This window comes from Falco biarmicus, chromosome Z (genome assembly GCF_023638135.1).
Source record: "Falco biarmicus isolate bFalBia1 chromosome Z, bFalBia1.pri, whole genome shotgun sequence".
Taxonomy (NCBI): Eukaryota; Metazoa; Chordata; class Aves; order Falconiformes; family Falconidae; genus Falco; species Falco biarmicus.
In genome coordinates this window covers 32359668-32382459 of record NC_079311.1, presented here as the reverse complement: position 1 = coordinate 32382459, position 22792 = coordinate 32359668, and the positions used below count along the sequence as shown (strand labels likewise).

The 22792-nt window shown below is 44.6% G+C and overlaps 2 protein-coding genes across 4 annotated transcripts in view; both read left to right on the top strand.

The window, feature by feature from the left end:
* Positions 1-22792, top strand: part of NRG1 (neuregulin 1) — a 306774-nt gene that overhangs the window by 192124 nt on the left and 91858 nt on the right. For 2 of the 3 annotated variants that reach the window (XM_056325699.1, XM_056325701.1), the window contains exon 1: positions 5007-5885. The exons of the other annotated variant lie outside the window; for it this stretch is intronic. In XM_056325699.1, coding sequence (XP_056181674.1) covers positions 5258-5885 — 628 coding nt within the window. In that variant the 5' untranslated portion in view covers positions 5007-5257. Of the gene's footprint in view, positions 1-5006; positions 5886-22792 lie in introns of those variants that run through there. 3 annotated transcript variants of the gene reach the window in all.
* LOC130143091 (uncharacterized) lies at positions 4479-4807 on the top strand. Its single transcript, XM_056325702.1, has one exon. It carries the CDS (start codon positions 4646-4648, stop codon positions 4805-4807), a length of 162 nt encoding a protein of 53 aa, XP_056181677.1. The 5' UTR covers positions 4479-4645.

Genomic DNA, 22792 nt, shown 5'->3' with positions numbered 1-22792 from the left:
GCAGCTGATGCCCCATATTGCTGTGTGCTTCTTTCTGAAGAATTTCTATATTCTTCAAGAAAAGCAGTGGTCTAGGGGGAGATCACTTGGCCTGCACTGATGTCTGGTCCTCTGAGCATTCTTCTTAAGCTGTGATCCAGGACAGCCATGAATAACCACTTGTGAAGACATACTTTGCTTTCCTAATGTCCCAGTAGCTACAAGAAAGTAGGCAATTCTTAGAGAACCTTTTTGCGGACTACTGGGACTGTATTTAAAGCAGATGGATGTTTGAAATCCAACGGCTTCCATGAGAATGACTCACCAAGCCTGATTTCCAAAACCTTCAGCAGATTTGGGTCTGGTTATGGCATGACTGAAGGGTCAGCTGAGTTAAATGGTAGTTGCTGCTCTAATTTGCAGGATGTTGTCAGTAGAGATCACACATCTATTTAAGCTTCATTTACATCTTCATGGCTGACCAGAGAGAGCAGTCCTTTGCAGTTTGGTAATATAAAATAAACTTCATTTTAGCATCTGTAAAAATGGTGGAACAGATAAAGCTTATTCATCCTCATCACAGGCTGGAGGTTCATGCTGACTTTGAATTTGTGTCTCTCCTTGAGTCTTTTGGGAGTGGAACTTAGCAAAATAACACTTGATTCTTTGCAAAAACACTCCACAAAATAAAATTACAGTTTTGTGAGCCTCTGAGTTTCAACCTGTCACTTATGGCAAAAGTCCAAATCTCAGTCACAGATTAGCTTCATTACTGTAGAATCAAACTACTTTTTTCCTCTAAGCCAAAGAGACCCAAACCACATAATAATCAGAAACAAATCTTGGCACAAAGACTTAACCTAATTACAAACAGGCAAGTAATTTTCTTCCTTATCCTTCTATATTGCCTACCAATGGGCTACCCTAGTAAAACTGTGTTACCTCCAAGGTCATGTTTCCTCTTGTTTTCTTCCAAGGTCTCCCTTTCTATTAACCAGTTGCTGGCTCTTTTCCAAGGCACTCATCTCCTCCAGCCTGGGCCAGAACCCATGTTTAAGCACAGCATGCCAGTGCTAGCATGTCACTACAGAAAGGCAAGTGGTTCAAAAGCACAGCTGCAGGAAGGTATTTCTGCATTGCTTTGGGGGAGGGTAGCAGAAAGGACCCACAAAACCAGTGAATTGTACCTTCAGTTTACAATCATGTCTTCAGACCCAAAGCAAGAGACCATGAGCCTTTACAGCAGCCACAAGAGCTGGCATGGAAGGCAGTACGCTCCCTTACCAACCCGGCCACAGTGAAGAGCATGGGGTTGCAATTTTGCCTGAAAGGTCCCTAGAGGAGCCAGCCCTTTGCGGTGTGGGGCTGCAGCATCACGGGCAGGCAGCATCCCGGCCCTGGCGTGGGCCGCGTGTGCGGCGGGGGCAGGGAAGCAGCCTGGCCGCCAGCGCTGCCTTCCTCCCTTGCTGGCCGGGCAGTAAGGGCAGCCGCCAGGCACCTCCGAGGGCAGGGTGCCGCCCTGCTCCTCTCGCCGCAAGCCCCAGCACCCTGCAGCTCCAGCTGGGGTGGGAGCGTGAAGCAGCTGTGCAGGCTTCCGTGGGGAGGGGGACGTGAGGAGGAGGAGATGTGAGTAGTGCTGAAGCAGGCAGACTGGGCGCCAGGTCTGGAGGTGCCGCGGGGGAAGGGACACGCAGCAGAGGAGGGTACTGCAGCCTGGAAGGGAGCCAGGTCCCACAGAGATGCTGCGGCCGCGGAGGCGGCGGGAGGGGCTGGAGGTGGCTGCCAGTCGGGAGGAGATGGTGCAGGCAGGCTGGGCCCTTGCCAGTGGAGGAGAGCGTGAAAAACAAGGGAGGTAGCAGAAGCTATCCTAGCTCCTTTTAGCCAGGAGGGCTCGTGGAGGGGGAAGCAAGCAAGACCCCTTTGGCAGAGTGCTTCCCCAGTCCCTGCAAGCTCACCGCCCCTCCGGCAGCAGGGTCAGAAGGGGGATGATGCCTCCACATGCAGGGAAGCGCCTGCAAGCGTCCCCACCAAGCTCCTGGGACAAGAGGCTCTGAGGTTTCACGGGGCACTGCGCATGCAGAGATGGTCTGAACGGGCAGTAACTCATTCCTCGGTCCAGCTATGTAGCATTGCGCATAATTGCTCTAACTTCATGGCAACCCTTGTAAGGAAGGTGCATTTCTGTTCACCTCAGCACCAGAAAGATGTGAGCAAAGCAGAAACATAATTTAAAGAACAGTTACTGTGGATAGGCTGGAGATTAGTGAAGATTACAGGGCAATATTGAACACAGGTAGTTTGCCTGGAAAGCCATTGCAGAGAAGATGTGGACAGGTCGGTGGATTAAACACAAACTCAGAGCAGCTTCAGCAGGGAAAATTGTCTTACTGGAAATAGAAAGGTTGAAAAATTAGACATGGATAAAGAAGGCAAGGCAAGACACTTAAAAATTTGTGCCAAGCACTCAGATGCTGCAGTATCTCATCTGTGCAATGAAAATATTCCCAGCTGGTTCTCAACTTGCACTCTGCTTTGAAGAGCGATGATTCAGCTTCACACCTGAGAGGCAACTTCTGTGTGCTAAACTATGTCTGGGTTTCCCAGATTTATCAGTTAATCTAATAAATTATACATCCTTTCCCTAGAATCCTTGCTTATTTTTACCCACAGACCACCACAGCTGTCATGGCAATCTGGCTGTGTTGCTACTGCTGTTTGAAGTAGGGTTTGAGATACCTGAAAGAGGCTGCACTCATGCAGAATATTACCAGCTCAGGAGCACAACTGCTTTGTAATAAGAGGAGCCATGTATGTAAATATGCAATGCAAGCTGTTCGTTCTGTCTGAGGTTACTGATCACATCATTAACCTGAGGACCAGACACTTCAGTGGTAATGTAGATTAGATTGTATGATGATTTATCTTTTTACATTCTTCCAGGGAGTGTGATTGCTGGTTGTGCTTTAAGGTTAATTCTCCGCACACTTGAATGTAGTAGCATTGTGATTACTTCTGTTGGCTACTACTACAGCCTCACAGGAAGCTTTGTGATCAGACAAACATCAGTTAGCCCTTGACATGAGAGTCTGTGAAAACATTATGGAATTCACTGAGATTTTGATAAACCTTTTTTATGTGAATGTTACCAAAGTTTCTGTGGAAGTCGGGGCAGGGTGGGGGAGCTGGAGGAAGGGGGAGGAGATGGGCAGAAACAGACATCTTTTTCGTCTCTACTGAAAGTATATAACTACAAAGTAAATTACCTTTCAGACACCTAATGACAGTACCAGCAAAAATTATTTCAGAGCATCTTGCAGCACTTGATTCTTTGTTTCCCTATGCATCCTGCAGCCATTTATACTAAGGAGAAAGGGACATTCATGCTGCCAAATTTTGAATGCAAATCTTGTCACAAAGTCCAAGGAACTGGAAATTGTGCTAAAAGACCCTCTCCTTTTATATATATGTCTGTTTTTGTTACATAGGCCTACTTTTCTGTGGGAGGCAAAAGAGACTGGCAATAGAGCTGGTTCTAATCCTACTTTCATTATGTTAACTGGATTGTTGATTTATCCCTGAATTACAGTGCACTGGAGGAAATGGGAGTTAATGCTAGGTATTGGTGGAGGTGAGGAATGACAGGCAAATTTAAGAACAAAGTGGAAGTCTTGTTAATAATTAAATAAAATAATATATATAATATCAAAGAATTTTAAGTCTGAAGGGGAGTAAGGATATATGCTAGCAGCATACAAGCTCTTAAAAAGTATGTTCAGGAGCTGGCTTTAGCGTGAAGCCCTGCTTTTTTTTGTTTTGGAGGGTTTTGGAAAGGAGGTTAGAAAGTAGAAAATGAAAAAAAAAAAATATGCAAACCTCTTTGCAATGACTTGAATGCAAATTTGCCAGAGGTGGGAATGTTTTTTGGTTTGGGTTTTGTTGGGTTTTGGGGTTTTTTCTTCCTTTGCTAGACCCAAGATGCATGTTAGCACTATTCCTAGCAAACAAAACTTACTCAGGGGCTTGGAAAGAAAATCTGTCTCTAGGTGTCAGGCAGGGAGAAACTGCTGCTGGAAAGCAGTCTTCCCCCGGGAGAGATCGGGTATCAGACTGAGCGAGCCCAGGCCAGCCCAAAGAGCTCCCACCGACACCCGGTCCCCGCCGCAGGACCGTGCCATCGATGGCCGCCGCCTCCGGCCGCGCTCGGGCTGGAGAGAGGGAGCGGGCGGACGCGCAACTCCTGCCTGCTCCCTCCCTTTGATTTGATGGCCTTTATTCCTCCTAATTGGATAAAATAGGAAGTCACTGACAGTCCTGCGTTGCTGGGTGTACTGATTTCCCTCAGACCAGCCCTGCAGAGGGCGGGGGGTGGGGTAGGGGAGGAAGGATCGAGTCTGTACAACAGGGAAACAGGCTGCGAGGGGGCTGGGGGAGCGGGGCGGGGGGGTGGGGGGGGTGGGCTGGGGGGGTGGGGGGGAAGGAGGAAAGTGAATGAGCGCTCAAGAAGGACAAAGAGGGAGGGGAGAGAAAGGGAGTTACCACCGTCTTGGCATCGCTGTTCCTTTCAAACCTCTGTGTAATGATATTGTTTGCAGTGATGCTCAGACAGCGAGCACCTGCTGCTCTGTAATGATTCAGCCTCTTTCAGCCGCCGCTGTAACACGACAGGATGCTGCTGCTACTGTCACTTCTACCGCTGCCGCTGTTGTTACAGATTTTGCTTTTGCTCCTTCTACCGCATGACAATTGTTTTCCTCGTCTAAGCAGATACCAGCCTCAGATGCTCAAGGTGAGAGTCTTGCCTTTCGCTCTGGGCTACTGGTTCACTTAATCTGGTCAATTTGTTTGGTGTTTGTGGTTTTCTTTCTCTCATCACCCTCCTTCCCCTGTTTTGTTTTGTTGTGCTTGCTTTTGGGGGGATGTTTCTTCCCTCCCACAGAAGAGCTGGAATTGCTTGAGAGGCGTTTAAGGAATATAAGTGGCTGGCAAACAGAAGCTGAGTAATTGCAAGGCTACTCTTGCTTCAGAGAGGCAGAGAGAGTGACAGAGGGCTCTGGGGCAGGGGGGGCAGGGGGGGGTGTCTAATTTTTCCTGTGTGTTACTCCTCTCCCCGTTTGGATGATGTTGCTGAGCTTGGACCTTTTGTTGACTCCCACTCTGTGATTTTTGCAGAGCACTGTGACTATTACTACCATCTCTTTTTGTCTGTGTCTCACAGTAATGGACTGTGATAGAGTTAAGGCCTTTTGGAGGTGAGCTGTTTGAGAGCTGATGCTTAAACATGTCTGAAGTAGCTGCTGACACTTTCCCCAGCCCCTCAGCTCAGCTGAGCCCTGATACATCCCTTGAAGGGCTCCCGGCTGAGGAGAACATGCCGGGCACCCAAAGAGAGGACAGGAGGGTCAAGGGGATAGCAGGCCTTGCCGCAACCTGCTGTGTGTGCCTGGAGGCAGAGCGACTGAAGGGCTGCCTCAACTCTGAAAAGATCTGCATCGCCCCTATCCTGGCTTGCCTGCTCAGCCTTTGCCTCTGCATTGCTGGCCTCAAGTGGGTCTTTGTGGACAAGATTTTTGAGTATGACTCTCCCACCCACCTTGACCCTGGGAGGATAGGACAAGACCAAAAGAGCGCTGTGGATCCTACAGCTCTGTCTGCCTGGGTGCCTTCGGAGGTGTATGCCTCAGCCTTCCCTGTACCTAGCCCCAAGAGCAAGGCTGAAGTGACAGTGCAAAGTGACAGCTCGCTCCTGCCCTCCAAACCGTTCCTCCAGCCTTCTCTGTATAACCGCATCCTAGATGTTGGGTTCTTGTCCTCTGCCGCACCTTCGCTGTCACCACCTGCCCTGGAGCCTACCACAGCGTCTCAGGCGCAAGCAACAGAAACCAATCTCCAAACTGCTCCAAAACTTTGTAAGTAGAAGCTATGTGTTTCTTTGTTTTCCCCTTCCACAAAAGAAAAAAAAAAAAAAAGCCACTTAACTGTTCTGCAGCTGTCCTCAAGGAAGATGTGATTGGCATGCAAAGCTTAAATGTGCTAAGATGGCTATAGCATGGGTTACCTTCTGAGGAGAGCACCTAGGGGCCTCTGAACTTAGAACTAAGGTATGTACAGCAAGCAAGAGGGCTTTTCATTTGGGACCTTTGTAAAGTGCCAGCACCAACCTTTTCTCTGCATCCACTTGTAGGGAACTATGTTATTTACTTCAAGGGTTTATCTGATAGCTATTCCACATGGTCTGTCAGCATATTTTTCTTATAAATTTGATTTGTGTCCTGTGCTGGATCTTCCGTGTTCATTTTCTTTGCCTTGCCTGCAGAGCACTTCTGCAACCTCCTTACTGAAGTCTGTTGCTGGCAAACAACCCTATCATCCTCCTGAAACACTCAGGAAGAACAGTGGGGAGAAAGCGACAGTGTATTTGAAGCAGTTAGAGACTGGGAATTATTAATTTATCAGCTAGCTTATGATCTTTCCCTTTCTCTTAAGAGCATAGCACACATTTCTCTGCATCTTTTCCCTGCTCTAGGAGCTGATTCTTGCTGAACCTGTTTCTCAGACATTGCCGCATAGACTTTTGTGGGGCATTTCAGGAAAGCATTTTTGCAAGTGCAGGAGGGATCAGTTCCCAAGTTAGTCTTTGCTCATCCTTAAAGCAAAAAATACCCAAGGTACCTGTATTATTTTCTCACTAGTGATCATAAAGCATCAAAATACTGCATTGCTGAAGTGTAATTTCTTTGACATTCATCATTTTAACCCATCAAATCTGGCACAGATCAAGCCAGCAATTCCTGAGCTGTGTAACTCTAGTACAAGAGAAGGGAGCATGCCGTTGTGTCAAGAGCACAGGGCTGAGGTTTCTTTTGGAAATCTGCAGTGACCAGAATGAGGAACAGTGTTCCTTGCAAATTGCTTTGCAGGACCCCATCTCATTTATTCTCCCTCATGCCTTCACTGTAATGCCACAGGATGGTCACCTTGTAGGTGGCACATACTGGATGTCACCCTGGAGCCCTGAAATGACCAGAAGTTTGCTACTAAGTTTAGCTCCACCAGGACTGGACTCAGTATAGATATGTGGGAATTGGATTAGGTTTACATTTTGGGCCGGCCACCTTGCCGTGAAAATGAGCATAACTGCAGTGATTTCAGTGGCAATCCTTTCAGCTGAGACTCAGTCCTGAACAGCAATTCCAGAATCACTGAAAGAAAATCATAAGCATTCCTATGAAAACCTTGCTGCCTTTGGCTTAGATAATGGGTGACAACCAGTCTTTGGATTAGAAGTAATTTGTCTGATGGAAAGCGACTAATAGAGAGATACTGCTGCACAGTTAAATGACAGGGGGCTTTGTCTGTGGTAGGTAAGACATTACTTGAATTATTGGGTCACTTAACCACCTTTGAAGTTATATAGAACCATATTAAGTGATTTTTTTTATTATTGCTGATGCAGAAAATATTTTTATAGTGTAAATATATTGTGTTATTAAAAATATAACAGCACTCTTTACTTTATAAAGTGACCAGGGACCACCATCCAGTCAAAATGGCCTCTTTCATGTGAGATGGAGAAGTAACCAAAAGATAGTTATTCCAGGACAACACCACTCATTCTCTTGAATTTCCACATGTGAAGCAAACCTTTATCAATGACATGCTAACTTCATCTATGAAGTAAATGAAAGAGGGGGAAAAAAGAATCTTTGGAGCAGTCACTGACAAAAAGCCATTATGTGCATTCAGATCTGCTCACATCTGGGAAATAAATGGTTGTCCAGAAATTAGGCGATTGTGTTTAGTTGTTGGGTTTTTTTTACTGTTGCCTTAATTTTCTGAAGATAAATGTGCTTTAAGTCATCGTAGACTTCCAGATACAGACTGAAAGGAGAGGAAGAACTGGCAGTAGGTCAGGTTTGGGTTGCTCTGAGGGAGAAAGTTGTGTAGACAGTATTCTGACTGTGACACATAATTCTGACTATGGTAAGGGGCTGGAGTTCCCTGCAAAGAAAAATCAGAAAATATAGCTGGAAAAGTACAAAAAGTAGCAAAAAATCTGCCTAAAAATTCAAGCAGGCATGAAAAGAACTTTTTGGACAGCTCTAAAAGCACTGTCTTGGGGTTTTTGGAACAGCTGCATTTCAAACACATCATTGTTTTATGTAGAGCAAGATTTGTTGGAGAGGATGACAGATTGCATCAGCGATTTTATTTTTTTTTTATGAATGCCTTTGACAGTTATAAAATTCTCACATAGCTTGGAAAGTAGAATCTGCAAACTGGATTGTCCCTTCTTTTGCCTCTCAGTGTCCTTTTTTTAATTTCAGGCAGAGTGAGGTAACTTGTTCCCAGAAAGCCCCTTCTGTGCTGATATTTTTTTTTTTCCAGTGCAGAAATAAAAATGAATTGACCTATCTCATATTCTGTGGTTGATGCATTGTTTCTGAACCAAGCCCTTCAATGAGTTTCCAAATCCTTTTCTCTTCTTCTCCTCTCTTGTCTGTCTTACTCAGCATATTCCCCTTAAAGCTGTATCCTTCAAGGTCATAGTCTGCAGAGAGCTAATTGATTCTTCTTTCTCCTGGAGCCTGGGAGAGAAAGCAGGAGAGAGACAATCCTAGTAATTGTGTCTGGTGCATTAGATTCAAGACTTGTCTCACTCTTATTACTATACTTTCCCCTTTATCAGTAAAGAAATAATCTCTTCTTTTCAGTTTGGTTTATGTTTTGTACAGTAATATCATTTCTCATTTGCTGAAACAGAAGGGAAAACTAACTGTTCTAAAGCATTCCCATATTTAGAGAGAGTGTCAATCTTAGCATAATTACAACAGAGAAGATTTCATTACAAGTGGCATATAATAGTACAGAGTAACCTACAATCTCCCTCTCTCTGAGAGGACATGCAGATTATAGAAGCGTCAGCACAGTTTAGAGCCAAATTTTACTTCTTCCTACACCATCACCTTTACAGAACTGTGTTTCTGTAATAACTGCATCTGTACCTCTGAAAAGCAAGCACTCCCGTCCTTACAGGTCTTCCCACTTCCCTTCTCTTTCTGTTTAAGCAGATTTCCCACAAAAGATCCATGCGGGGTTGCCTTTCTGGAGTTACAGCTCTGCCAAAGGATTGCAGCACTCCTGCATTTTGGCTCTGCCCTCAAGCAGAGGTGCCTGAGCCCTTGGCTTTGGGATCATGGCTCTTCTGATTTGGTGAAGTGCCACAAGGCAAGCAAAAAGCAGGAGACAGACCACAGCACAAGGACTCTGCTGGAGTGGGTTTCCCTGTGAGCAGAGCAAAAGTCCCAGCAGAGAGCAGGGTCCAGAGGATGCACTTCCCTGGCAGCACATCCACACTGCCTGTCTGTCCTTTTCACTTGTGGCTTCCCTGGCCACCTTAGGTGCCGTGCGCTGACAAACCACCTGCACACCTTGTGCCATACTGGTGGCCAACGGATGGCTAGCAAGCATGTCTGCATCTCCCTGCCTTTGTGCCCACCAAGCTGTGATGGCCATAACATTCAGAGTTGAGTGGGTGGGTGCAGCACCAGACCTGTGCATGCCCCTTGGGGGCAGGCAGGGCTCCCTTCTGCCTCACTGGTGCTGGCCATCACCTGGAAAATGTGGCAAAGCAGAGAAAGGTCTGTGCAGTGTTGTCAGCCACCCCTGACTGGGACTGCTCTCTTGTGTTTCTGATTTCTGCTGCCACTTCAGGTGTGCTGGGTCAGCACCAGCAAAGGCTGCTGCTTTCTCACCCTCAGTGGAAAAAGTGTTAAAAGAGTGCCTCTGAGGAATGCTAGTGAGTGTTTACCTAGGAAAAGGTCTCAGCTCCTCTCCAAAGTTATCCAGGCAAAATGGTTGTATTTATTGTGTCTTTTTAGAGGTAGGGATGGGGGGAAATGGAAAGAAAACTAGCCTGTCCCTTCTTTTGGTATCATGCTATAAATATTCCTTGCTATTTCCCTCTGCATCTTTCACTTCCTCTTGTTCTTTCTGAGCCCTGCATTTGATGTCCTTTCTCCTACACACAGTCATCTCTGAAGGTCTGCGTTATACCTCTGCGGCAGGCTGGAGGAAGCCTTTCCCTCCAGTTATAGGTGCTGCAGCCCAGCTGAAAGCTCCAATTTATGGACAGAGAGGGTTTGCAGCTTCAGACAGTGTTTGCTCTTTTTATTGAAACAGTCTAATTCTGACCTATGCTCTGCAGTTCAAATCCCCAGCACAACACTGTAGGGTTGAGTCCATGCTTGTCAGCCTCTGAAAGCATCAAGGTCAGGGATGTCTCGGAGAGCCACAGGGGACTGTACTCACAGGAGGGGAGGGCAAAAGACACAACACAGGCTATACACCAGCCTTTTCTATACTCACTGTTATTATGCAGGGCAGCACCACCAGGGAGTTTGCTTTTCCCCCGAAGCTTGAAGATGTAGGAGGAGAGCACCTTAAAGCACATGTTGCTCCATTTCTGATACATTTATTGATGTTGACTATCTTCAGACACCTGACTTAAGTGCCTACATTAGGAAGCTAGGCGGCCTTAAGTTTCCTCTTCAGCATAAAGGAAGGACCTCCCCCAGGCAATTCCCAGTGTGGCTCTAGCAGGAGTAACTCTCTTTCTCCAACGAGTCTATAGGGACACTAACCTTGCAATTCAGTTTCTAAGTTGTGTAGTCTGCTACACAGTATGAAGACTTGTTTTAAAAGCCATGGCTTTTCTTTGATGTGTCCTGTGAATTAACAATGTCTTGTCACAGGGAAGTTATAATTAATCATGGTTAAGATACCAGACAGGTTCTGAGCCTAACTCAAGAGTGTAATAAAGAGATGCTGATCTCAGTAGGCCCTGGAGACACAACCGGGCCTCCATTAACAAGCAGCAATAAAGCAAGTGCCACTGTACTGAGCCAGCCAGTCTGTATTTCCCTGGAACACTTCTTTCTCTGCTGTCCCAAAGGTCATGGCAGCTTACAGATGTATGTACTTGTGACAGGGACACTCAGAGGAAAGTGGGATTGGGACTGAAGGAGTGGGATGCCTAAGATGTGTGATTTTTAAGAAGTTCAGGTCCATTAAGCCTTCTGAACTGATAGCTGAGACTTCCTTTTCCCCACCCAGTTAGCCACACTGTCTTTAAAATGCCCTCAAGGACCACAGAGTTTGTTCAGAGAAATTTATTGTTTTGTTTCTTTTTGTATCCCTACCATCCCCCTTTTAAACATCTTTTGCTTGCATAGAAACAGTTCTTTTACTTCACATGCAGAGGACTGAACTAATTAGTCCTGCATTTCTTTCTCTTGGACAGGCACCCCATATTCTTGGCTTTCAAAACTACCTCATGGGTGTGGTTTTTCTTCCATGCACCATGCATCATGAGCAGAACATGAAAGGCAGCATTTCCCAAAGTATTTTCTCTTAACGGTCTGAATTTCTCAGTGCAAAAGAGTAGTCTGCACTTGTGTATATTTTTAAAAGCTTGATTTTACTTTGTAAACTTCACTGAGAATAAGTCATATATTCATGCTACACAGAACTTTTGCATGGTATCCCTCCTCATTTATATACTTATGTGTATGTGCATATAGAAAATACAAAAGATATATGGAGTATATGGCCATTTTTTCTTTATTAAAAATGACATCTGGGACCGTACTGCATCATAAAATTCTAAGCAAAACTGATTAATAATTGACGTCATAACAAAACCCAGGGTTTGGGTTTCCACTGCAGGGCACCGAAATTATCCTCCTTCAGTATCTATTGTATTCTTAAGTGAAATGTTTTATTTCCTATTCATGCACTACAAATAAACATGCACAGCAGCCCACCTCAGATTTGCAGTACCTAAGTTTTGGGTGCAAAGAAACCTTGGGGAACTTTCTTAGCATCAGATGAGAAAGCAGAGTTTGGCTTGCTGGAGGCTAAGTAGCAGGTTAATTGTGATGCAGAGCCGGAATGATATAAATGACCATTTTCATCATTTCAAGTCTTGCTAATGGAAATGCAATAGATTTGCTGCAGAAATCCACCTAGGAATCAATAGCAACGCAATGAGACAGCTGGTGCAGGGAGAGCACATGGGATGCCAATCTACTGCAGACAGTACCTGGGCAGAGACTGCTCTGGATTTCTGTCAGGAAAGGTCAGACAGCCCTAGAAGATGCCACAGAAGATGATAAAAGACTTCTGAAAAGAAAAAGCTTGCTTAACTAAGATGGAGCAGCATTTGGAGAAAAGGCTTTCTCTGAATGAGGGAAGAGAGGCTTCTTTGAGGAGTACAGATCTGTTTGGGCCCAGAGATGTCTTTTTTGTCACGAGGTACCAAGTCAAGCAAAGCAGGAGTCTTTGTGCTTCAGGTCGTGTTCAGGCCACATGAAATCAAGGAGGGACTGAGTCACAGTGTGTAACTTAGGAGACAGGTAGGTAATTTTAGAGTGTCTCCTGCTAAGGGCTTCTGCCTTCTCGTTCCCCAGGCAGACTGTGAAGAGGAGCAGGTGCTGTCTTTCTGTCACTTGCTTTATAGTGGACACACTGGCTACCTTTACTATTTGTACTGCAGGGAGCCCAGTTTCCTGGAGAGTGACACTGTGAATCACATCTTGATATTTCACGTCAAAATATTGTATGAAGTACCAGCCTCAGCAGGACGTACACACTGGACTCAAGTCCCTGAGCATGACCATTGTTTGGCAATTGCAGAGCTCTTGAAAGCAGAAAGGGAGAAAACCTATGCATCATTTTCGAGCAATGTAATGTGTGCTTATATACACCCTGTCCTGTCTCATCCTGTCTCCCATCCTCCTTCCCTATCCCCAGCAGAGCCTTAGTCACTGAGACAAAAGAAAAGGTTTTAGCTGGGGAAAAATGGGCAGGAACAAATCCAGTGGGACAAGACTGACCACAACTCAGGGCTACTCTAAGCTAAACCAGAGGCAAGGTCCATCCAGCTCTGGACAAGATCAGTATTGTGGCATCCATCTGTTATCTTTGCTCCTGTATTGTTTTATTATGAAAGTCTTATTTTAATATACATCTTCTTGCAGAGTATATTCAGCTTTTTCACATACGCTTTCACTACCCCCTCCCCCACTTTTTCTTTTTTATATCTATGCTTCATCCTGGAACCTGCTGGCAGTGCATTCTCATAACTCAGACAGCTTTTTATTCTGGCAATGAATATCGTTTCAGTTTTTGAGATGAAAGGAAATCAATACTGGGTTGGTAGTCACATGGCATGGGGGGAGTATATGAAGCTATGATCTTAAGCATGATTCGTGACATAGTTCAGTATTTCTGTGGAATTCCTGAAAGATATTTGAATTTTACAATTTTTAACAGTCAATTAATTCATGTGATTAGACAGATCAAAGGAGATAAAAAAGAGTATCAAGCTTGTTCAAAGCCTTTCTTTTATACAAAAAAAAGAAAAAAAAACCCAAACCACTCCAAGCTGATAAAAGATTACTTGAATTTTCTAAGATGGTAACTGGAAGCCAGTGTAAAGATGCTGGAACCGCATCTCAGGAAGGGAATCTTACTCTTTTCCGTGATAAAATGTATTTGGAAAATTAAATTAGGTTTTCAACTTGAATCAAATGGCCTGAATTTTCACTGGCATAAAAGTTCTGAGGTTCTGTAGCCCTGTAAGACCTAGCAGAGCACTGGGATGCTCTGGTCTATGACCCACTTGATATAGAATATCTTCCTGACTAAGGTTTCTTCCAGAGCCCCATCGGTTGTGGTGTGAAGACTGAGAACAAGACAAAATCTGCCTTTTCCCTTATTCTAGCTTCTTTTTTAAACAGAACCGCCTACTTTGACTTTGTAAAAATATGTGTTTGTATTCTGGCCATTCATTCATTTACACCGCTCTCTCCTAGATTAAAAATATCTCCCATGCCATGTATTTTCCCCTCACAAAGGTGCATATACACTGTAATCAGCTCACCTTTGGATAAGCCTTTTTGACAGAACAGGCAGGCTGAGCTCCATAATTCTCCCCATGGAGGGAATTGTTTTCTGTCCTTGAATTATTTCATCCCCCTTCACGCTTTCTTAGTTTTCAGATAAATAGGGCTATAATTTTGATATGATACTTACACATGGGCTAGTCCAAAATCCCAGCAAAGGACAACAAAATCTGTTCAGTAGCTTGGTCGCTGTTCAGAAGCACTCAAGATGCATGAAGTACCACCAGTGCCTGTTTTATATTTTAAGAGGTAAATCAGTAATAATGTTCAGACGGAACAGCAGACCCCTGTCTCACACATGCAAGAGCCCTCACTGTCCTGCTTCCCGACCCCCAAGGTCACATGCTGCTTTCTTACTGGGTTGGAACAATAATCCTAACAGCCAGTCAAAGGAAGAAAAGACAAATATCACCCAGTCTTGGCAGTGCTGTGTGTATTTTAGGAGGAGTTTAGCTCCAGATCTCTTATTCCCCACCTGGTTCTGTCCTGCTCTGAAGGATGCCCTCTGCAAGGCTTCTTGGGTCCACAGGAGGTCAGCTCAATGGTTTTAACTGTGCAGGCTCCGCTATTCACTTGACTTCTGCTCATGCTTTCAAAGATTTCTCCCTCTGTGCCCTGCTGACACTTTTCCCAAGTCTCCCAAGGACCATTGCATCAGTTTGCCCTCATTCAGTTTATTATCTCAGATCCTCCAGCATTTGATTCTTCCTTCCAAAAACAGAAACACCCCCAGAGCGTGGTTTTGTGGGAGGGAAGGATTTTGGTTTTGTGCATCAGTCCTGTCTACCCAGCTGAAAGACTCTTCGCTTATGTGATAGATTCTTTTGCATTTCTGTTCTGCAGTGGGTCTGCTCCATGGACTCAGCTTCATGAGGTTGCATGGTGCCCAGCACCTTTTATCATCACAGGACATGGGAATTAAGGAGCATGAACATATCAAGAAAGTCACAATAGCTAGTAATTTCAAGATAGCCGGGATTTTCAAAACATTTTTATATTTTCAGAACAGCTTTCTTGGGCTGTGGGTGTGCTCAGCAGAACAGTTAGCAGTGTGAAGGTAATACTGCTTTAGCAAGGGAAATGAAGTTTATCATGATGAGACAGAAAACTGCAGAGGAAAGGAAGAATGTCCATTTCTGTATGTAGTCTGAGCTGCTCAGGGAACAAACTACTGAGTGTGTTGTTAGGGTTTTAGGAATTAAAGAGTACAAACTAAGGGGGGTGACAAAAGGCTTCCTGCTGTCTTGATACAGGGGCTTGAAGAGGCTTGAGTTCATACTTGCAAGAGAGGAACATCATTAGGTAGCCAGGAAAGTGCCAGGAAACTGGGAAAAAGTGGTTATATCTGCCAAGCACAGGAGAGCAGGGGAGGTCTGACTGTTTCTTGACTGGAAGAAAGCAGGAAAAATCTGTTCCCCAATGCCACAGGTACCTGCAGTCTGCCTGGAACTCGCAGGAGATCCTGAAGCAGCTCTTCCCCTTGCTGAGGGGCTGCACTGTGAATGCAATCTAATCATTCATTCTTTGGCCTTGCTGCATTTCTAACAAAACCTCTGCAGGGCAGATCCTCTTGCCATCCAGCCATGACAAGTCCAGGCTTCTCACTGATGCTGAGATCCAAGGTAGTGGCCTTTGTACCCTACTTTCCCCAGCTTCACTGAGGGTTGGAGCCACTCTGCTCTGCCTGTGCTGCAATTTGTCTCTCTGTTACCAAATTTCCCCCTGTCACTGTGTTCAAAAGCCCTTGGTGCACTCCAGCCATTGCCTCACGGAGGTTAGTCAGCCCACCATACCTTTTGGAGACTTTGATTTATTGATAATGTGAACAGACTTTGAAGGTTATCAGCAATAATCTTTGCAAACTTCTTCAGCTATGTGATTTTTGGGACATACAGCTATGTATGCTGTTTGTGAGCAAAGAAAGGCCATGTTTCAGGGTCAAAAAGCCAATAAATGCATTAGCTCAGGGAGTCTTTTCTTCAAAGTCAGTTAACAGAAGGATACCTCAAAATTCTCCTTTACTTTGAAAAATGGTATCTGGCCAGTAAAGCAAACAAATACACTAATTTTTGAACATGTGAATATTCAAGAACATGGCTAGCAACCTCCCTGTTGCTTGCTAGCTCCAAGCATTTGAATTTACCATGCTGTAGAGATTAATGGACATCTCGCAGATGTAAGTAGCTTTTCAAGCAACGCTGTAGTTTTCCTAATAGTTGCTAATCAATTGTTTAGTGTGCATAGTTTTTCCTGCTCCAAATTTGGAGGAAGGATTAAAAGGACATGTTTTGTAAGTATATTCAGATAACTGCTACAAGCCCAGGAAGCAGACTTACTAGCTGTGAATCAGAGGAAGTATCAGTTCCCTGAAGCCACTTAGCCAGGCAGAAACTGGCAGGGGAGGGGGCTGAAGACAAAGAAAATGATAAAATATATGGACACTTCCTCAGCAGGACTGAGGTCCAGTGGGCATAGCATGTCAATATGCCAGCATTCAAAGAAGAATTTTGACCTGCCTCTAAGAGGTATCTAGCAGGTTCCCCAAGTTGCAGAGTAATACGTGGTTATGTTCTGCTTTTGCTTTTGCAGGTTATCTGTAATGTCTTCTCAGGGCTGTTACTAATACTTTCAGGATGCTAACACACATTGATTTTAACAAATGGGTATAATATCACCACTGTCTGATGTAAACTTGCATTTCATTCATATATTAATCCTCATATGTTACTGTTTTACAAATGGTGATGGCATAATGACAAAATATTCCTAATAATTATTCCAAAATGATGACTTAGCAGAAACACTGACAAAGTTTTGAAAAAACACAGCTTACAAACGTTGTTCAGGTCATGTAAATACTACCCCTGCAGAGGAAGACTGAAATGTCAGACAGTAGAGAAAGATGAGACAAATAACTTGACCATGACTTCTGTGCAATGACAGGTCATATTAGAGAAAACTTGGGGTGTTTAGATCTGGCAAGGAAACACTGCATCATGTGAGAGTGGGCTGAAAAGAGATTATTCAAGCTAGAAATTAACCACCGTTTTTTAAGACTAAGCCTGTTTGACTGCTGGAATTTTTACTTTGGGGGTTAACTGACCTCCACCAACTCCATGGGAAGAAAGTGTGTCCCAACCAGTAATGTCACCAACTGCACCACAGTAACTTGCTACCCCAGGTGACTGATTTGTATTCTAATCTCATCATGCAAATTCAAATCCCACCCTGTAGTGACTTTGGGTGAATACAGATTTCTCCATGGTGACAATAATTACCCCAGATGAATCTTTACCTACATGCTGATTCTAGTTTTCACTGAAAACTAATGGGCAATTTGGCTGCACTGGCCTTTGTTTAACCTTGTGGTAGTTCAGGATTGAAAATGCTCTCTTACCTTTCCAGTTGCAGTTCAACCTCCCTGGGCTTACATGTGAAAACAGAAGCAACCTTGGAATGATGGTTCAAAATTTTGGAATGACCATTTGAAATCTAACACTAATTCTGCTTTAAATTCTGCTAATTTAAAAAGCATTATGTTCCATTCTTGTGGGAACCTATACGGTGAATATTCATAAAGCATAAGAAGGCTATGTAGCAGGATTACAAATCTAGAGGTATCAGTACAACTATGAGAGCTTCTGGAGATGTTCATTTACTAACAGAGCTTTTAAAGTTGTCAGTACTTGTGGCTTCCCATGTGTGATCTCAGCCTCAACCTTTCTTGTGCTTCATTTTCTCACACTGTTAGTGGTCTGCCCTTTTCATTGCTTGAGAAGCCTTCAAGCTCATGCTGCTTGGCATTCTCAGCAGACTCGGACCTAGAGATCTGCTCCTGAACACGGTTCATGTTTTGAATTATGCATAAGTCCATCATGGAGGGGCTGTGCTTCATGGCTTCTTTTGGGGGGTGGTGATGTAAGGAGATCTAAGTAATTAGTGACACTTTACATTTTTCATGTCCTAGCTCAGTTAAGAGCAACCCTTGAATTGTGTCATTTTTCCCCTATGTGACTGTTTAATCACCTGAGAGAGTACCAGCCAGAGTTTTGTGGTAAGATTGATTATACTTCCAACAAAGTGCTTCCTTCAGCTGAGCACCAGGAAGCAGCCAGTTTAGCAGCTAATGGGCTTCAGTCTGAAGGGAAATGGCAACTGTGATTGAAATGTCACTGTGGTGCATGCCAGCCCCTCAGGCTCTGTGCTGAACAGTACTGAGATCCTGGGGAGGTTGTTCAGGTTTCAGGATGGGGGGCAGATATTCCTGAGCTGTGCTGTGGTTGGCACTCCACCTTCTCCTTTGAAAGCGTCAGGGAGTGGGAACATCCAGACCTGCAAGTAGAGAAGGGTGTTGCTGGAGATGTAATGACAATTTTGTTAGCGCTGTTAGTCCACATTGCCATAGGGCTGGTGCTGTGAGGCTTGCAATATTGCTTCTGGCATTGGCAAAGCACTCTGCAGGACCAACTAGGACCCCAGTTTGTATGGCATGAGACAAAGAGAACCTTAACATAGTGATCTTCCACTGACAGCCCCCAACACACATTTTGACAGCAGCCTGCACTCATATCCATTACAAGCCTGAGAGAGAACTAACAAAATATACTCACCGGCCCCGTTTCACAGCGCGTGAGTCAATAATAACGTCGTAGCTGACAGTTTACAAATGTTTTGCCTTGCTTGGATGAATTCACAGCCTCCGAGTGCCAACAGCTTCTCTTGCAGAGGCCTCTGTGATTTACCCATAATCACAGAGTAAACCTGTGGCAGCACCAAGAATGAAGTCCCACAGCCTGAGAGGCAACTGTCCTCTCTTTAAAGGGTAGCACGTACTAATGAAAATCCAGAAAGAAGGGGGAGAAAACTCACAAATAAAGCGTAGTAAGTATGGTTGCAGAAAGATACAACAAAACCAAAATAATTCTGGAATCTTTCCATTCCATAGGGTTGGGGTTTTTTTATTTGTGATAAGAAATATTGTTTCAAATACACAGGAAGACAATACGTGTTCACTGTTATGAGACATTCCTTTCTGGCATTTATCGCCAAAAATGGATGAAATAAAATAAAAGTAAAAAAGAAATCAGATCCTGACATTTCAAGTTAGGCTGTTTTTCTGTCATAGTTTCATTGAATGTAATAGACTGTTAACTAATGGCTTCCTTCAGAGGGGAAAAAAAAAAAAAAAAAAAGCAACATTGCACTTCATTGACATTTGACAATTGACAATTTAGCCAAAGTCTGGGGATCACATTTCGTAAAGTTGAGAGCTTTGAATATCAAAGACTTGTTCACCCTTTGGCTGAACCTCAACCAGCTGCGGGACCTGTTTGTTTGCATTTGTTTCTGGTTTCTGGTTTTGTTTTCATTTTTTTGTTTGTTTTTAACAGAGATTGATTGTTTCTTTCCAAATTTTTGCCAGTTTCAATTTTTGTGCATAAATACACAAAATTAGCTGGTCGTTTTAAACACTGCCTGCTCCCATAGCTCTTTTTTCACTGTCTGGTATATAGCATACATCCAGACCTCAGTTCCTCAGCCGCCCACGGAGCCCCATTAAATTTAGCAGGCTTGACTTACACAAAGCAATGTCACCCTCCTTGTCTTCCCGGGCAGCAGTCACTGTGTGGCTGTCCTGCTTGGGCTGGGGCAGGAAGGAGCCCAGGCTCTGCTGGACAGAGGACTGCAGCGGTGGGGAGGAAGAGGATCTGTGAAGGGTCTGCTGCAGCATCGCTGTGCCAGTGGCAGGGTACCAGCCCTGTGGCCAGGAGGGCAGGCAGTCCCCACAGCACTGCGCAGGGAGGGTGCAGGCATCTGATGAATACGCAGTGCAGGGATGGCTCCAGCTCATCGGGCAAAAAGGCAGACCTTAGAGGTAGGAGGAGAAGGGATGTAAGCACTCTCTGAACACCCATGGGGGACTCACAGGTCTGAGTGCAATCTGTCTAGCAGAAACACACACACACACCCCTTGCCAGTCAGCCCTGTCCAGAAAGATTTTTTAGCTTTGCCCTTCACTATTGTCATTACTGTAATAAATTGAGGATAAGTGCTTGGCTTGAAACAGCTCTGCCTTCTGCTGTGTAGGTGGAGAAATGATGCCAGGAACAATCCTTTCTTGTCCTGCCAGTTTGCTTTTCTCTGCAGCAGGGATACTATACGTACCCGTTCCGTATAGCTGCTGCTGTTAGCAAAAAGTAACATAAGCATTGCCACAGCTAGAAATGCAAGATTGCTTACATTAGATGTGCTTTATTCCCAGTGTCCTGCATGAACTCAGCTCCTGAATAGGTTAATGCTGTTGCTTCAGAGTGGAAAATGCCAATGTTAATACAGGGTTTGTTACAGGAAGACAGCTTGGTATAGAGCACAAATGCATGGGATTGGGGCAATGCCAGACTTATTTCTGAGGAGGGAGGTTATAGGAAGGTTTGCAGGTGATACCTCCTATACCAAACTCACCATGTGACCAGTTGCTGAAACACCCCAGGGAGCTGTATCCTCTTCATGTCTGAGTTCAGCTCTGCTGTGATACCATTTACAGAAGACTCAAACATGTTTTTAGCCACAGCCCAAACTATTATGCTGCTTCACAGTGAGGGCAGGACAACATGGCAACACTTTAAATCCCACTTTAAAATGAAACATCTTCTGGAAACTGTCTGGTTTGAAACTGCAGGGAAATTACTGGAAGCAGAGCAGAGCACATAATGCCTACCACAAGGGCATGGTTCTTGTGCACTACAATAGGGATGGATCCTGCATTTTTTTCAGGACAGCAGACAACATCCAAAAGGCAGCAGGCCTCTGCTCCACTGGCCCAGCACCAATGAGGCTGGAGATGTTAAAGGGTTTTGGCATGACTCTAGAGCTGAGAAATCAAGTGCTGCTTTGGCCTTGGTCTGTGATGCTCTTCTCCAGTGGTCCACTGGGCAGTGAAACTGGCCTTACCAGCCTTATAAAGCCAGTGCACCACCCAGGTGAGAATGTGGTTCTTGACTCTTGGGAGATGAAAGTGGAAATGAACAGCAGACAAGTGTCTTTTCCATCCATCTTATCAAGACCTCGGCCTTAGAGTTCAGTTTCTGAGTGTTCCTGTATGATCAGTGTAGCCTCCCACCTAGAAACGCCGTGGCTGGCATGGGGCTACTCACAGCCAGAATGAGGATTTACAGGGAGCTGGAGTGAAACATATGGTTTGGAGGGGTGACCCAAGAGGGAGAGAGTGCCACTGGTCTGTGACCTGTCCCTAAGGAATGCTGCACAAAGCCTTGCATCATGCTCCCATGTCATCCAGCCCCTACGTGCTGCACAGCATCTCATTCATGGTACCCCTTTGCTGTTAACCCAGCTGCCAGAGCAGATATTGCAGGGGTGGTGGGTTGGGGGGTGCAGGGAAGGGTGTCTCTGATTCACATGGTAATCTGGAGATGCTTGAACAGCAAATGACATGCTGCCCCTTAGGTGAAGACTGATGCTAGTGTACCACTACAAGGCTGTACACTTGGTTGGCTGTTGTTCAGGACTGGATCCTGTGAAGAGGTCCTAATTCTTCTTTGGAGTCTGACCATGCCAATGCAGTTAAATTCTCTGTGTCAGAATGTGCTACTTCTATACACTTTTTATAGGTTTTTCCTGGCCTTTTCACATTCTCAGGCCACAAACCATATCCATCCTGTGCCCCAAGTACTCTTAGATAAATGCAAGGGGAGTAGTCAACTGTAAGGCAGGGAAACGGCAGCTCCAAGACTTCTCAATATCTTCTGTTGCTGGGCGAGGTTGCGTATCTTGTGGAGCGCTGTGGTCTGCAAGGCATGATGCAAAATGCTGCACACCTCTTAGACAACAAACAACAAAGAACCACTTGGCTCCTAAACTATCAGCAGCCAAAGTGATGCTCTGCCACGTGACACATCTCTTTTGCAATCAGATTGGGCAGAAAGGAAACACACTGTAGGCTATTTTTAACATTTCAGATGAATTGGTGGGTATGTCAGAGGGTTGATTGTGAGTCAAAATCAGGAAGGAGGAAACATACTTATTTTTTCATAGCTACTTCTATAGTAGAGTGCATGCACGAGTTAGTGCCTGCTTCATGAAGCTGTAGTTTTAGGCCTGATTGCTAAACTTTTACCAAACACACCGGAACATCTAAGCACCTGTTTTCATTTACTTTGTTGGGATGATCTCTGCGGCTGGTGTGGACTTTTACAGGTATTAAATCTTAATATCCGGAAAATTGGATTCAGGATGTTGTGGGTGGTGGTCTTACATGGTATGGCCCTGTGCTTTCACCCTTCCTGAGAGATTTGTCAACCCAAAACGAAAAACATCTGTAGTAAACAAGGTTTATTGTCCTAGTTCTGTCACTGATATTCATGATAAACTGCCTGTCCCTCAGCTAGCCCCACCTACTTTGTATTTCCAAGGCACTTTTTTTTTTTTTTTAAGAGGTCCCTTGCATCCTGAAACATTTCAGTGGTATATTGTTTTGTAATCGCAATGCCTTATATCATGTCCTGGTTATCTGACACTTCTAGAGAATGACAGGGAAGCTAAAGGCTCTTTATCTATTGCCTTGGGACACCGCTAAGACCTCTTTTCACTTAGATTCAAGGTCTTTATGGTGGAAAGGGGGAAGTTGCCATTGTTTCTCACTAGGCTAAAGTTACTATATCATTATGGAGATTAAATAGAATAATCTTGAATGCTCTTAATGTATTAGCATTGCCTGATTACAACTAAGAGCTGGTGGAACAATATTTCCTGGGGACCATCTATTATTCATCTCTCTTTCTTCCGCTAAATGAAAGACCATAGACACAGAGTGTAACTAGTTTTACTTTTGC